Source organism: Triturus cristatus, chromosome 6, assembly GCF_964204655.1.
Source record: "Triturus cristatus chromosome 6, aTriCri1.1, whole genome shotgun sequence".
NCBI classification, from domain to species: domain Eukaryota; kingdom Metazoa; phylum Chordata; class Amphibia; order Caudata; family Salamandridae; genus Triturus; species Triturus cristatus.
The window spans coordinates 1,495,400,878-1,495,416,237 of NC_140589.1; the positions used below are offsets into that span (position 1 = coordinate 1,495,400,878).

General features: G+C 42.1%; 1 protein-coding gene across 2 annotated transcripts in view; it reads left to right on the forward strand.

Moving 5' to 3' along the window:
• LOC146821594 (uncharacterized) overlaps nucleotides 1-15,360 on the forward strand; it is a 97,139-nt gene that overhangs the window by 1,874 nt on the left and 79,905 nt on the right. For both annotated transcript variants that reach the window (XM_085612620.1, XM_085612619.1), the window contains exons 2-3: nucleotides 7,038-8,288; nucleotides 13,470-14,342. In XM_085612620.1, coding sequence (XP_085468746.1) covers nucleotides 7,048-8,288; nucleotides 13,470-14,342 — 2,114 coding nt within the window. In that variant the 5' untranslated portion in view covers nucleotides 7,038-7,047. The remainder of the gene's footprint in view (nucleotides 1-7,037; nucleotides 8,289-13,469; nucleotides 14,343-15,360) is intronic.

The window sequence follows — 15,360 nt, forward strand, 5'->3', positions numbered from 1 at the left end:
AGGTATGGTGGAAGGATGTGAAGAGTGTTTGCTTTCAGACAAGCATTGGAAAATTCCAAAACTACCTCTGCACCCCACAGAATTTCCTGAGAACCCTTGGGAAAAAGTGGGACTTGATTTTTCTGGACCATACAACGTCCTTAATGAGTCATCGAGATTTTTGATTCAGGCGGTGGATTGCCACTCTAAATGGATGTATTATAAATTTGTGGACGCACCCACCACTGATAACACTATTTTTTTCCTGAACAAAGTATTTTCCTTAGAGGGAGCTCCTAGATCTCTGGTTACTAATAACGGGACTCGCTTTGTTTCTGATAAAATGTGCACATTTTTGAAGAATCACGATGTCAAGCATTTGAGGGTAGCCAGGTATTCGCCGGCTTCAAACAGGCTGGTGGAAAGGGGCAACAAAGTACTTAAAGAGGGAATTCAGACAACGCTGGCCGCTGGTCATGATGTTAAATCATTTTTGGAAAAGAAAGTGTGGAATTACAACACTTCTCCACACTGTACCACAGGTGTCACCCCTTTCGAGCTCCTGAGAGGTAGAAAGGCTAAGACAGTTTTACTACCGTCTCGGTTGGATAGTGGTAAGCTGACACAAGTTGACACTGGTTGTAAGAACTTGGCAGATAAAGTCAGGGTAAGTCAAGAGAAAATGAAAAAAACATTTTGATGGAGGGTGTTCTCACACCAATGTTGCGATTGTGGTGGGTGACTGGGTTTTATTTAAAAAAAATTAAAGTTAAAAAAGGAGAGTCCATTTTTTCGAATCCTGTTCTAGTTTGTAAAGTCAGTAAAGGTGCCGCGTTTCTCCAAGGTAAAGGCTGGTGGAACAAAAGACAATTGATTAGAGTAAGTAAGGAGCAATCTGATTTAATTAGGTACAAGAAAGCTCCTGTGGGAGAGGATGAGCTTGATTGGTCCTATTGGTTGCATGATCAAGAACGACAAGAACCTCCAAAGGAGCAAATACTTTTGCCAAGTAGTCCACCTATTGGTATTGAATTGGGAAGCAATGAAGATAGTTCACGGGGATGTCGTGTTAGGAAGCTACCATCGAGATTCAAGGCTCTTGTTACATTTTAATGCTGGAATTTAAAATGTTTGTTTATATAGGGGGAGGTGATGTAGTGGTTTAAGTATAAGTATTTGTTTACATTATAGTGTTACTCTGCACTGTTATATTACACTGATGTTACTGTTGATAATTAGCATTCTATGTTCTGTGCCCATGCGTGGAGTGTGCATCCTCGGGGGTTCGATCGGTCACTGAGTTGCTGACCGAGCCTCTGAGGGTACGACGCTCCTGGCCGTGGCTGAAGTGCTTTCTCTAAATAAATCCGATTCACTGAAGAATTCACCTCTCTGTCTGGAGCATCCATTTATTACAAGGAACGAGCACCTGATGCTGATTCTCTTTTTCACTGACATGTTTCAGTGCTCAAATATTGCTCCTGTGAGGTCAGGACTAGAGGTCTCAGTGTCTCAATATTATGAAAGAGTTCCTGGTTCAGAGGCCATCACGGGACAATTATATTATAAGCGCATTTAGTATATGCTTTCTTTTTTATATGATGGGAAAATGGCAGTAGTAACATCCCTTCTTCATAGAACATGTGCACCTTGGGCAGAAACAGTGCAGGCTTCACTCCTTCAGATGACAGGCACAGCTAGTTCAGTAGCAGCGAAAGCTTCCCCTGTCACATGACATATGAAAATCGTGCATCAGCGCAAGCTTTGCTTCCTCACATAATAGTTACAACATGGCAGTAGGAAAGAAAACCCACTGTCACAGACGGTAAAAAGTACAATCTTCCATTACTTGCAGAACAGATTTAGCAGGGCAGACTAGTACAAGCCGTCATCATTCAAAGAACATGCACATTTAAGTTGCAGACAGATCACTGGAGCGGGTGCCTCTTCACTCTGACCCCGAATTTAAACAGGCCACTGCTACCGGTGCCTTCACCAGGATCTTCACTTTCATCAGCAGCTTCACCAACTTCACCAGTTTCAAAATTGTCTTCACCTCCCCTCTGATACCACGCTGCGAACTTGAGCTTGACTTTCTGAAACAGTCTCCCCAAGATTACAGACGAGCATGAGTGGTCTGATTGAACACCTACCAACTCACACGGTGCCACTGTGTGTGATACTCGATCACCTCACTTGACACGTCACCTGGTGAAGAGCTGATGTCGTTCAGTGGCAGGGAAGGCAAACTGGAAACCCCTACACTGAGTGGGATTCCAGTCGTCTTTGGAGACTTTAAGTAGTCGATGTCTATTAATGTGTGTTAAAACTCCCATGACATAACAGGTAGCCTCAGCAAGTTTTCTAGAGTTTTTTGGAGTTCAGGGGGGGTGCACCCAGAAGTGTCTCTCACAGTGTTTTTGACATGAAGCCCTGCCCCTCTACACTCTGTGATAGGTCCTTGCTTGTTGTCCGGGCACAATAGTTAGACACTGCAGCACCTTGGAGTAGTACCAGACACCCAATCCCACCCTCATGGCTTCTCATTGGCTGGACTCACTGTGATGAAGTATTTTATTGGTTATTCAGGCTGTTCTCAGTCTCAGACAGACTCTATTGGGCAGCGGTGGGGATTATTTTCTTTCTGTCACAGTGCTTGGGCAACAATTGTAAAGTCCTTCTCAGGCTTTGAAAAAATTGGTAGACAGTATGAAATTATAGGTGGTAGGACTGCTTTATTATAGGTAGCGTACTCCTACTGCCTAAATGGGTAGGGTTGGCAAGTAGGCATATATCCGCAGTGATAATCTCGTTTACCAAAGAAGACGCACCACTCGGAATAATTAAGGAGTAAAACATATTTTTCATTAAAAACTTGGATTTCCTTTTTTTTCACTGTGTGGGAGATTTGTACAGTGCAAACCTTGCTGCAAAGCAGTGCTAATGAATAGAGAAGAGGCAGTATTCCAGTGGGAGACATGGGAGTGGAAGTAGTGGTCAACACACAATTTGAGGAACAGAGCGTAGACAGTTTTGAAAGTGATTTTAAGTTCATTGGAATGGTAGAGGGGGGAAGTAGAAGGAAGGTCAGCCTACAGAACTCTGATGGGAACAAGGTAGGTGTTGACTCCAATGTTGCCATTGTTTTTAGCTGTAAGGACTAGGTATATATAACATTAAGAGTAATGATATCAATGTCTTGCATTTATCTCAATTCTGTATCTTCTAGTATTAAATCTCCTGGGAACCTTGCACAACCTTGCGAAATTTCTTGCACGAAACTAGTAAAAGATATACATGAATGATTTCCTTTTTTTCGAGGAAGCATTTGTCTTTAGTACGATAGACTGGTATATATTTTTTATAACTGCACTTCAAACATCAAAATTACAGTGGCAATCCCATGTAAAACAGTTGTTATCATGGTCATTAATTGGATGGGAACATATTTTTATGAGTTTGCATGCAAAAGATAAAACTTAGTACTTTGTACTAAAGCTGAAGCAACTATCTTACACCCAAACCTGATAACCCTTGGACTTGCTGCTTCCTGAAACTTTTGAGTGACTGACGGCTGTCTTCAAAGTGGGACTAGTACAGGAAGGGGGTGAGTGGCATTATTCTCAACGTGAGGTTTTATTTCACAAAGTACAAACCCTTTGTCAATTCCACCCCAGTGGGAATTGCTCTCAGCTGTAGGGTTGGGAAGAAGCCCAATACTACCCACCGCCAGTGCATCTAAAAACCACATATTCACTTATGGAGTAAGCACATAGGTCATGAAAATAAGGCACAACCAAGGAAGAGGAGGAAAGAGGGGCACAGAACCAAGGAGTTGTAAACAAAGACACAGAGGCTGAGTGCTAGTATCTCATGCACCGCAGTCTCCCATAGTTTTCAGCTGACCTATGTTCATGGCTTTCCTCTTCAAGATGCCTTGGAAAGATAATCTGTCCAAAGAAAAGTGGTCCTTTTAGATCTCAGGCTCTCCCTGGTTGCGGAGTTCTTCTCATAGTTTGTCCAAGGATTGATGCGGTTCATACTCCAGTATGGAGTTGCAATGACTAGTCTGTGTCTCAGGTCTTCTATGGCCATGTTTTAGCCTAGCGTAACCCAAGAGTAGCCATGTGTCATGCGTAAGATGTGTTGAACATATGCTTCCTCATTATTATTATTTTGTTTTTAAAGTATCACCAGAGAAAGATCAATAAATTAAAACATGATGCCCCCGGATCAAGCCTGTTGTGTCTACTTGCAGCATATTCAGCATGGACCATGTCAATCGTATCAACAGTGTGCCAAGATCCAGATCCTATATGCCTTAGGAGGTTTATGTAGTTATGTGTTGGGAAAGTGCATAAATGCTTATGTTTCTTGTCTCGGACAACACTCTGTTATGAACCTTCTAGGAAAGGAATTGTGAGGAGCTCTCTTGATTGGAAAGTTGCTTACTAGGGATCGAGTTGCCACTTTAAATTTTGAACCAGAGAAAGGGCTGTTTTATGGCAATCGAAAAAATAAATTTTGATCGAGTTTATTAAAATTAAAGACCAGTACTCGAGGTGTTTTAGGGACAGTGTACAATCAACAGTTCTTGGAAATCTGGGTTAACACTGCACCAAAGTATACGAATTGCTAGATTCATATTATGTAGGGATATATTTATTTGATTGCAGTATGGCATAATCTGGTTATTGCCTTTGTGGAGTTACAGTTTTGAAAATTGGATGAATCACTCAAAATCTGACTTCTGGGGGCTCAAGGGTGGAAGGAATGGTAATCCAGTGAGTGTAAGCCTAACCAAAAGTTGTCTGAGATTAAAAAGTGTGTTGAGGTTCCCACAACCTGTCCAATTAGGAGGATGGATAACTAGATTTAAGGAAAATAAACCTGGAGGTAATGAGGTTAGCCTGCAGTTGTAAGTAAAGGAAGTCCCTTTTGCAATGTGGGTGAAAATTAAGTACATTTTAGTTTCCATGGATGCTATCTCTTAGATGTTGACTTGGATTATTGCCAGTACCCAAGAGTCTGGCTGTTATGAAAACTACCTGCGTCTACTCAGACCATGGTGGTAATATGCTTCAGTACACCAAAGAATTGCATGGCCAGAGACACATTCTGAGATCTTGACGAATCAGCACAATTGCCCTCTATTAGATTTGATATTGGAGTGAAAGGTGGTTGTTGCTCCGAGGGGGGTAGCTATTTGCCTTAGCCAAGTTGACTTGCATGACACTGCTGTGTCAGATGTTGTGACCACCACTTGGTGTGAGCCACAATATTCTGACCCTAACATTAGGAGACAGGGGCTGCAGAGGAAAACGCATGCCAAAAGTCCCAGACATGGGTCTTCTACTTGTTGTGCCATAGGGTGCAAGGTGCACCCTACTGATGAGTCCCAACAAGAGTGAAATAGTCTTGGTTTGCTTGTGTTGCCATTCTTAGGGGACATTGCCTAGCAGTTAGATCTGGACTGTTCTTGTTAGAGCAGGACCCTGGCAGATGTGCATGTGGTTGGTTCAGGTCTGTAATGTTGCTGGGACAAAAAAGCTGGTATACTGGATGAGTCGCAGAGTAATTCTCGTGGCTGAGATTAATTCAAGCAGTCCACCATTACTTTTGTTTTTATTATTAATAACATTAATATTGTTGAAATGATAAGCACTGGTGTTGCTGCAGATCTATCTCTTTTAATTGACTGTAGTCTAATCTGAGAGGTGAAGTCTCGGTAAAGAGTGGCGGTTATAGTTTTGTAGTTGCTTAGTAACGCTCTAAGTGATCATACATCACTATCCCTCACAATTCTAAACACAAGGTACGTATTTATCAAAATGGAGGGTAAGTCATAATGTTTCTGTCTGCTTGGCAGAACCTATCAAGCAAACTCGCTAGGGCCACTTTTTCATACCTACTCAGAAAGATCATAATTTACTGGCTTTACAGCCAGAGTTGCTTCAGTTCCATTCTATTAAGTAAACTGTGGCCATTAGTAAGTTGCTGTTATCATTTTATCTAGAATCCAAGGAAGAACCCAACATTATTATTCATATAGGACCATGTCAAGTCTAGTTCGTAAAATAAGGAGTTAGTTCCAAACCAATTTATGTAGAGTGTCTAACTTCTTATCATAGCATGAATGCTAGATACCTTGCCTAGTAAGCAATGACTGTGAGGTAGTGTCAGCGAGTATACTCAAATGTGTTCTTGGATACAGAGGGTTGTTGAGTCACATTCCTTTTTTCTTCTCCATTATCCCACCTGGAATGCATCCCATGATTGTACAACTGAAGGTCTTTGTAGTAAAGGGAATTCCCAAACAGCAAATGGGTAATACTGCACCATTTACTGGTTCTGTCAACATGTTATGGACTGATTGTTCGAGGTAGATCACTAATAGGTATATTAACTGGCCATAGCCTATAAACACTAAGGCCTTCTCTTGTATACTTTGGTAAAGTAGCCTTGCTGTCGAGAATGGCCAACAGAGTAAAGTCAGAAGAACTTGAACGCTACAGAGAAACAGTGGTTAATTTGTAAAATAAAAAGTGCTGGGGCTCTCCTCAAGAGGCTGCACCAACCGGAGAAATGTGCTGGTGCTAATTGCCTCCTGACTAGAGCCTGCGCACTTATTATTCTGGAGAGGACTTGGCCTAATGGTTAGAGCTCCCGATTTCAGAGCTGGGGTTCGAGTCTCGGCATGGTTCAACATCCTGTGATTCTGGGTAAAATCACGTGCCTTCCAAATGAGTGTCCCAAATTGGTGCAATAAGCACCGGTGCTGAGGATTAGGTGCCGGTGCTGAGCACCGGAAAGCACCAGCTCAAATTAGGCACTGCAGAGAACACACTTCCACAAATGTAGGTCAGGTCAAAGGAACAACTGAAGAATAGACATTTATGACTTAACCACTTTTCTGGTCATCATGCCTGTCATTTGTGTTCTTGTATGTTTTTATGTTATGAAGAATTTACAGGTTTCAGTCTTCAAATAAATTTTACAAGTTAGAACAAATTATTACCCTGTGATTATATTAATAAATATATATTCTGTTTTGGCAGGTTAGACAATATGAAGATCCTCATTAAATCAAAAATTGCCGCTTCAAATCTTCTGTGTTCCTTGCACTCCTTTTACCAGCTAGGTCATCTTTGTGATACAAGAATTCATACAAAACACCTGGGGGGACAGGAAGAGTTTTTGGTCCACAGAGCCGTGCTGGCTGCCTCAAGTAGTTACTTCAAGGAGCTATTTCTCAGTGATGAGCTATCCCACACTAAGGATTGCACGCTGACTGTGTCTGACATTTGCTCCACAGAGTTTACCTCGTTTTTAGAATTTATCTACACTGCGAAGGTGGAGCTAGAGTTGGATCAAGTGCAGAGAATGAGGGAGGTGGCAGAGAAATTAGGATGCAGGGATTTGCTTCTGATATTTGAAGAGATGAAGCCAGAAGGATGGGAAGGATTCATAGACGCTTGCAAAGAACGGAAAAATGGGAATAAAGAGTCCTCCTCTGTGCACATTCAAGAAGTTGAGGTTGACCAGTCAAGTTATGCTTTGCAACAGTTAGTTACTGTAAGTTCTGTCAAAGAAACACCAGAGGACCAAGAGAAACATAATGCTAAAGAAAATGCACCTCCTGGAGTGGTACAAGTGTTACAACTAAAAAGCATGAGAACATTTTGCATGGATGCTGTTGAACATCCTCAAGATACTAACAGAAGTGAGGCTAACCTCTGTGTACAGCATCATTGTATATCAAAAGAAATCTGTACTGATACCAGAAATTTGCAAGGTGAGCATGAAAGCAATTGCCACTCCAAATACCCTGATAAAAGTAAGCACAAAAGTTCCCTTTGGAAGTCAGTGAAGAGCATGTGGCAAACCTACAGCTGTCGAACTTGTAATAAGTCTTTTCAGTTTAGGAACCAATACCAGTCGCATATGGCAACAAAATACTCTATGAACCTAGCCATCAAGAACCACTGTCATATGTGCAAGCAGTTCTTTTCTCGCCATCAGCACCTTTGGCGGCACAGGCTGACTGTACCCAGTAAAGAAAGGCACTTCCAATTTATGAATTGCAACAAGCAGTTTAAGTTTCATAAGGGTAGAAAAGTCCACATTCAGGCCATGCGCAAGAAAAGAAAGAAGGCTACAGTATGCTCTCATTGTGGTAGGGTTGTCAAGTGTGACCTGGCTCTTCATGTCCAAACCCATTCTTCAGAAGAACCCCAAGAAAACCTCTACACATGTGAGCACTGCTCTGAAGGCTTTGCAGAGGAGTCTGGCTACAGCACTCGACTAAGGTACAGTACTTAAACAAGGTTTTATGTCAATTAGGGAGGCTAACCTTCAGCTTTTCCTCTTTCGGGGGACAGTTTCTAATTTTTTAATGTATTTTATTTCTTTGTTCCTCATAATAATCTATTCTTTTCAGTAGATATCTGTAAGACATTGGAAGCTCTGACTCTTTTTGACCCAAAATGCCCCTCTTTAAAGCTTTCTTATGTTTGGATAAGTTTCAACTGATGACTCAATATTTTATTTATATGCATTGTGGAAGGAGAAATGGCTTTGGGGATTGTACATCATTATTCCGGGGGCTCATACCCAGGTAACTGAACTGTAGCAGATCCAGCATGAGTAACCCCACCACATAAATTCAGTTCTCAGCACCACACAAATACAGGGGTTGTAGCACAGGACGCCAGTGGATGGAACACAGAAAGGGATGTCCAGTGGGGACATGAAAGATGGACAAGACAGCACAACAGTGGTGTGAGGTGGGATATAGAAGGGAGAGACTGCAGGTCACAAAATGGAGAATGGGACACAAAATGTGTTTTGGGGTAAGCTAATCCAGAGCACAGGACTGTATGTGATAGGGTAAGGGCAATGAATAGGGTAATATGCAGGTCCGGTGGTCTAAGTTGAAGCAGGATGGAATTACATTTAGAGTCATAGACTGTGTGTGCAGTGCCTAAAATGGAATCATACAGGTGTTGTTCTTTGCCATTATGCTTGCCCTCTGTTTTAATTACTTTTTCCATAGCACGAACATGATCAGCAGGATATTTAGACCTCTTTTCATAAATATATGTATTTAATGCAATTCTAGTGTTTAAATGTACAAGTGCTGAGGATAAGAAAAAGAAGGTACATGAACAGGACGTTTTAGAACTGTAAAACAGGTTGCAGTGGAAGACAATGAGGTACGCTCCAGGCACAAGTTTGTAGGTCTCGCCTACCAGACATTGAAAGCTGTGTGGTTGCAAAAGACCTATGGTAAGCCTAGCAAGATCTTAAATGAGCTTACAGCCCACCTGTTGCTTACCATTCATTGGCTTTATTATCACTCTCATGTGCTTGATTCTTATTGGTTTAACCCTTCGTAAGAACATACCCTTTTTACCGTCCTGTTAACTGGCTGGCTTGTTTGCTTCCATTACTGACTTTTAGGGAGCTACTTCTATTCGTTTAAGATCTCCATAAGAGTGCATGTGTGTTCCAGCTCTCTCCCTCCTGAACTTCTTCCGCTTGTGATCAGCGTTGCTCTCTTCCTTGTGTGCTGTTATTTCCCTTCCCTTCCACCCGTGCTGTCCTTTTAGAAAAAAAAAAAATGTTATATATTTTATGATTTGGAAGGACCAAACAGTAAATTACTGCCATCCTCTCCACCTTAAAACCTTTGCTGGACTCCAATTTTATGTTTGTTTGTTTCTTTTTTTTTTTTTTTGCTCTGATCCATGTTGTGTAAGTGTATTTAAGAAAAATGGTGTATGCACCGTTTCATAGGCGCATGCATGCGTGGTGATGTGTGCACATGTCCTTCAGGATGACGCACGCCACTTTTAGATGTTTGTCACTATCCTACCTTAGCCATTTGGTGCCTGCAACCTGTCTCTGTGTCACCTGACTGGTTGTGGTTAACAGTTTGGCTTTGAGTATTCCTCCTAGACAGCCACACACAATGGGGAGCTTAGGTGTGACTGGATGGGCCATCACTGGCAGGATGGGAGGGAGGAGCTGGGGACACAGAAAGGACTGCATACCCCCTGTTTGAACTAGGGCAAGGAAGGCAGGGCACCTGTGCACTTCAAAGGTATGCCTCTAAAAGCTTCTCCCCACTTCAAAGGCACAACTGGGTATACAAACTAACTGGACCTCAGACACCAACTCTTCAGTACACTTTTGGATCTGTGGGTACTCTGCCAGGAAGAATGGCTGCTGTGTTGCTTAAAAGACTGCCACTCTGCTGGACTGCTACCTTGCTGTGCTGACCTGTTACCCTCTTGCCTGGGTGAGAAGGACTGGACTTTCATCTGTTGAGCCCAAGACCCCCAGAATGACTCCAAGGGCTACTTGACTGGCCTCCTGACGAGCCTCAGGAACAGAAGACTCCAACAACCTCGACCCTAGCACCTGGACTCTGCCATTTATAAGCCTATCCTGACAAGTATGGCCGCCACAGTCCTGGACCCTTGGACAAGGGCCTAAGAGCTCTGCCAGCCTGTGTGGATCCAGCGTAACCGACTCTTCTCCTCTGTTGCGCCCCGCAACCCTGAGCAGAAACAATGCATCACCTCTGCTACATGGATCAGACTGCCACAAAAATCTGCATCGTATCGTAGCCCGCCTCCGCATTGGAATCATCGCTGGCACTCGCATCACTCATTGACAGCAGCCTTGAGAACGATGCCAGAATCTGCCTCGCAGCTCCTCAGACCCAACGCATCACCCGACTGTGCAACGCATCCTTGACGCCGAACTTAACATCGCACACCCTCATCGACAGGATCCTCGGTGATGCAGGAGCTCGCATCGCAGCCTCTCTGCAACTCAGAACTGACTCATCGCATCAGGTGTGCGACGCATCTTCAACGCGGATCTTCGCAGCACTGTGCAAGCCAGGATTCAAGGTCATTTGTTCAGTGGGCCTAACTGGGTCCCTGTAGCCTGCCCATGCTCCATCACAGTTGGCCTGAACTTGTGACTTACTGAACTGAACTACGGATTGGATTTTTGTAGTTTTGGTCTTGTTTGATTTATTCTACTTTGGTGTGGGATCCTTTTTGAGTGGTATTTTCACTTTATTACTGTTTGAAGTGTAGCACAAATACTTTACACATTGCCTCTAAGGTAAGCTTGACTGCTTTGTGTGAAGTTACCAGGTTGTTGAGCACATGTTAATTTAGGGTTGGCTTGTGCCTCACCATGACAAGGATTGTGGTGTTGCTGCATGACAAGGACTCACACCCCAGTCAACTAACAACCCCATTTCTTACACCACTCAGAAAAATGTTAGAGCTTCAGTGCAGTTCACCATCTGCCACTTTTAAGGGCAGATCAATATCTTGGCTACAGCCCAATAAAGACATTTAGAAGGGTGTTGTCAAGGTCTTGACATTTATAAACAATTGTTGTTAGAGAGGAACGCATGCTATTTTGGTAATTCACGGCCTTTGGAAACCGTGTCTTCTATTACATTGAAAAATCACCATGCCTCATATCTGTTTAAGCTAGGTGCGTCAGCAGTGTTTGCCAATCCAAAACATGGTTCTAAAACGTTTGGAAACTACTGGACTACAAAGCAATTGTGAAAATAATTGAAAGACAAAAATATGAGGACAATGAAACCTGCAACAATGTAACAGGCTGCAGATTGAAAATGTTTTAGAACATTTAAAGCTAGGGGACTGCTTTTCTTTTTAACCTGGTTGAAAGTAGGCTTTTGGTAAACATCCAAAAAGTAAAGCTGTCTAGTGAAATTATGTTAGTTTGTCAAAGTTGTATTTTTCACATTTTTGTTCCCCCAGTTTGGATTTAGGTAAATGTTCTTGAATATTATCGGATTTAAAAGAAACCAGGTTAAAGAGTAATGTGAAAAAGTTGAACAAAATTAAATAGATTGATGCCTTATCACGTGCCTTCTTTAATTGATAATTTCTTGGAAAAAAAATAAATTTCAAACATGGCTCATTCCTTTGCAAAACAATTTAGGAACAATGTTTAAAAATACAAAGACCTACAAGGCGGACAAAATTGAATGAATATATCACCAGTAGATACAAAATGATTAGGTATACTTTATTTATGTCACTTTATATATACATTATAAAGGGATTACGTATCATATTCATGTATTTTGATACTTTCAAAATAAAGACAGAAGATAGAACATATGTTTCTTGTTTTTTTTTTTTTTTTTTTTTTTTTTGGGGGGGGGGGGGATGAGTCAAAATTCAACCCAGCCATGACTATTTGAAATTGTAATCTGTTACTTTGTACAAACCTTTTGTAGATACATACTTGAGTTTATATATTATGTTTGAATTTTGACTCATCCCCCCAAAAAAAAAACAAGAAACATATGTTCTATCTTCTGTCTTTATTTTGAAAGTATCAAAATACATGAATATGATACGTAATCCCTTTATAATGTATATATAAAGTGACATAAATAAAGTATACCTAATAATTTTGTATCTACTGGTGATATATTCATTCAATTTTGTCCGCCTTGTAGGTCTTTGTATTTTTAAACATTGTTCCTAAATTGTTTTGCAAACGAATGTTACAAGCACCGTGACTTAGGAATTAACCTCAGGGGCACCCCTATTTTCTCAATAAAAAACATGGCTCATTCCTACACTCTTCATCAAGCCTAGCCCCCAGCTGGCATTAGGGCACACTACACAAGACGTTTGGCAGTGTTAGGACATCTCCAGTCATGTGCCTGTCTGCAAAATATGGTAGCTAGCTATGTGGGCGACCCCTACACACGTTCTGTGACACTGCTCCAAAGGATTCCTGTTGTAGCGATCCAGAAGTTGGTAAGAAAAGTCTGTTAAACCTCTATGCTTAAGCTTGCCAATGTTCCCATTTCTTGTGCTGCCATTCTGTTGTCATTGGCTGTGGAATCATTACAAATGTTGAGAATGAGAAAGTGTCAGGAACTAGGAGTAGGACAGAGTTACGGTTAGGCTGATCCTGTTACACATGGTCCATAGGCTCTTTACCATTATCAACCACCTGATACCGATAATATAGCCACAGTTCAATCAAAACACACCTAATGGCGCCATACTTTATTTTTTAATTGAAGGCAGCTGGCGTGGGCACACCTAAGCACATCTTCATAGCTTTTATGTATGTTTATGCTCTACTGGCGAGATAACCTCTACATGAAAATAGTCGTGCAAGCATTTTCCTGTCACAACTAGGTTTCACGGACACCCCCGCTCCTCCCAGGTTGATAATGAGAAAAAAACAAAAGGGATTCACCATGAAAATAAGTTTGTCCTTTTTTTGCTCATAATACACAAAAACAATTCCTTTCTTTTCTTTGCTCACGAGATTAAACATTGTGAGGGCATCTGCGTTATTTATGATAATACAAGCAATACTTCATTCTAGTCTTCTTAAAATGTTTTTATTAAAAATGTACCCAGAACTTTTAATATGTTGTTGGTTTCTTATTTTTGTAGAAAAGTAGAAATACAGGACAGGAGGTATCTCCCAGCTCACTGTAAAGTGGTGATATCCGGGGACCATGATGTGCGTAATCGAAATAGTCTTGAATGCCGGGGTCAGACAGCCATTTCCGGGTCAGCACCATCTGCATACGAAAAGGTAAACCCTGCACTCTCCTCTGAAGTAAAAGTCGGGAATGGCAAAGAAGCTCAAGAGGAAAATGAAGACCGTGCGGACGATATTGAGGACAAGGAAGAAGAAAACAAAGATAAATTAAGTGTCCTGCGCAGTGAGGAGACTGAAGAAGATACTGTTTGTTCGGAAGAGGAAGAAGTTGGAATTGACTATAGCAATGACTGTTCTGACTATGATGTTTTTAATGAGAAGGATGAAGGCGACATTGACTCCGATGAGGACTTCAACGTAAATAAAAGTGGTGGCAGTGCAGCCGCCAAGAGGTCTCCCTACATTATCAAATGCGATAGGTGTGAAAAGGAGTTTGCTTCACGAAAACAATATGTGGATCACTGCAAGGACGTTCATCAGTGCTTACCTGGAAAAGTCTATCAGTGTGATGTGTGCAGCAAATCCTTTTCCACATACAACAGCTGGAAAGAGCACAAAGCATGTGTGCACACAGAAGAGAGGCAGTTTGCATGCTCCCTCTGCAGTGCTACATTCAAAAGAAAGAGGGACGTCAGGACCCACTGTATGCGGAAGCACGAAGGGCGCGTAAAGCGTCCTCTTTGCTCTGTCTGTGGCAAGATACTTAGCTCTAGAACTGCCCTAGTGTTCCACATGAGGACACATACTGGAGAGAAGCCTTATGTATGCAGCATTTGCCATTCGGGATTTGCACAGCCCTCTCAACTCAAGATTCACACCAGGTAAGCTCAATTTATCATAAATATATTATTTCTTGAGGATCCTCAATTGTTTGTCTTTACACATTCATTTTTTTCAGCTTCTGTATTTTGGTGAAATGGGGCAACCACAGGTACTTTATTTATATGACTCTGCATTGCCTAAGTGCAGGGGCGTAGCTTTGTCAATAAGATTCAGGGGGTGGGGCTTCAGAATTCCCAACATTCCTGCTGGGATATCTTGTTAAAACACATTATATAAGGAGCAAGACATGAGGGGAGATTAAGAAGCAGTGAAAAGAGAGAGAAGAGTAAATTGTTAGGGGCACTTAAAACACATTTTTTTAATTTTCAAACTAATCAACTTTTTTAAGGCTTTCAAAACAGAGATGAAAGTGAATGTGTGTGTTTTTGTCAGTGTGGGCATGTAAAAATCTCAGGTGAAATCTGACACTTCACCATATCCCCAGCTGAAAGCATTTTTGGGGGAGGTGTAGCTCCCCAAACAACCCCTGCCTAAGTGTTGTTTTGGAAAAGCATGGCACCCAATTCACAAAAGTATTTTCCATGCATAATTTACTCTTAGGGTATCATTACGATGCAGACGGGCTCTCGTCTGACCGGCACTAAAGCTGAAGAGGGACCGCACGACAAGGAGTCGGTGGTCCCCCTGGCCTTATTACAATGTGACTGCCTTCACCGCGGTCACAAAGTGTATATTTTCTATTGTGGCTTGTGCTGTGGGATGCAGCATAAGCCACAATAGTAAATCTACACTTTAAAAACATCTGTGCACCGTGTAGATGGCACGATGCAGTGCCTGCCACATGGTGCAGGGATGCTTAGGGGAGGCACCGTAAGTGCCACCCAGGCAACATCGTGGGGGGCCGGGGGATGATGGGCCCAATAGGGCCCCCCAAAGTCACATTCCGCCTGCCTTTTTATGGCAGGCGAACCGCCAAGAAAGGGAAGGCAGAAAGAGACATTGTAATCCTTCCGGCGGTGCCTGAGAAGGCACTGCCCCAATTGTAGGGATTACAAA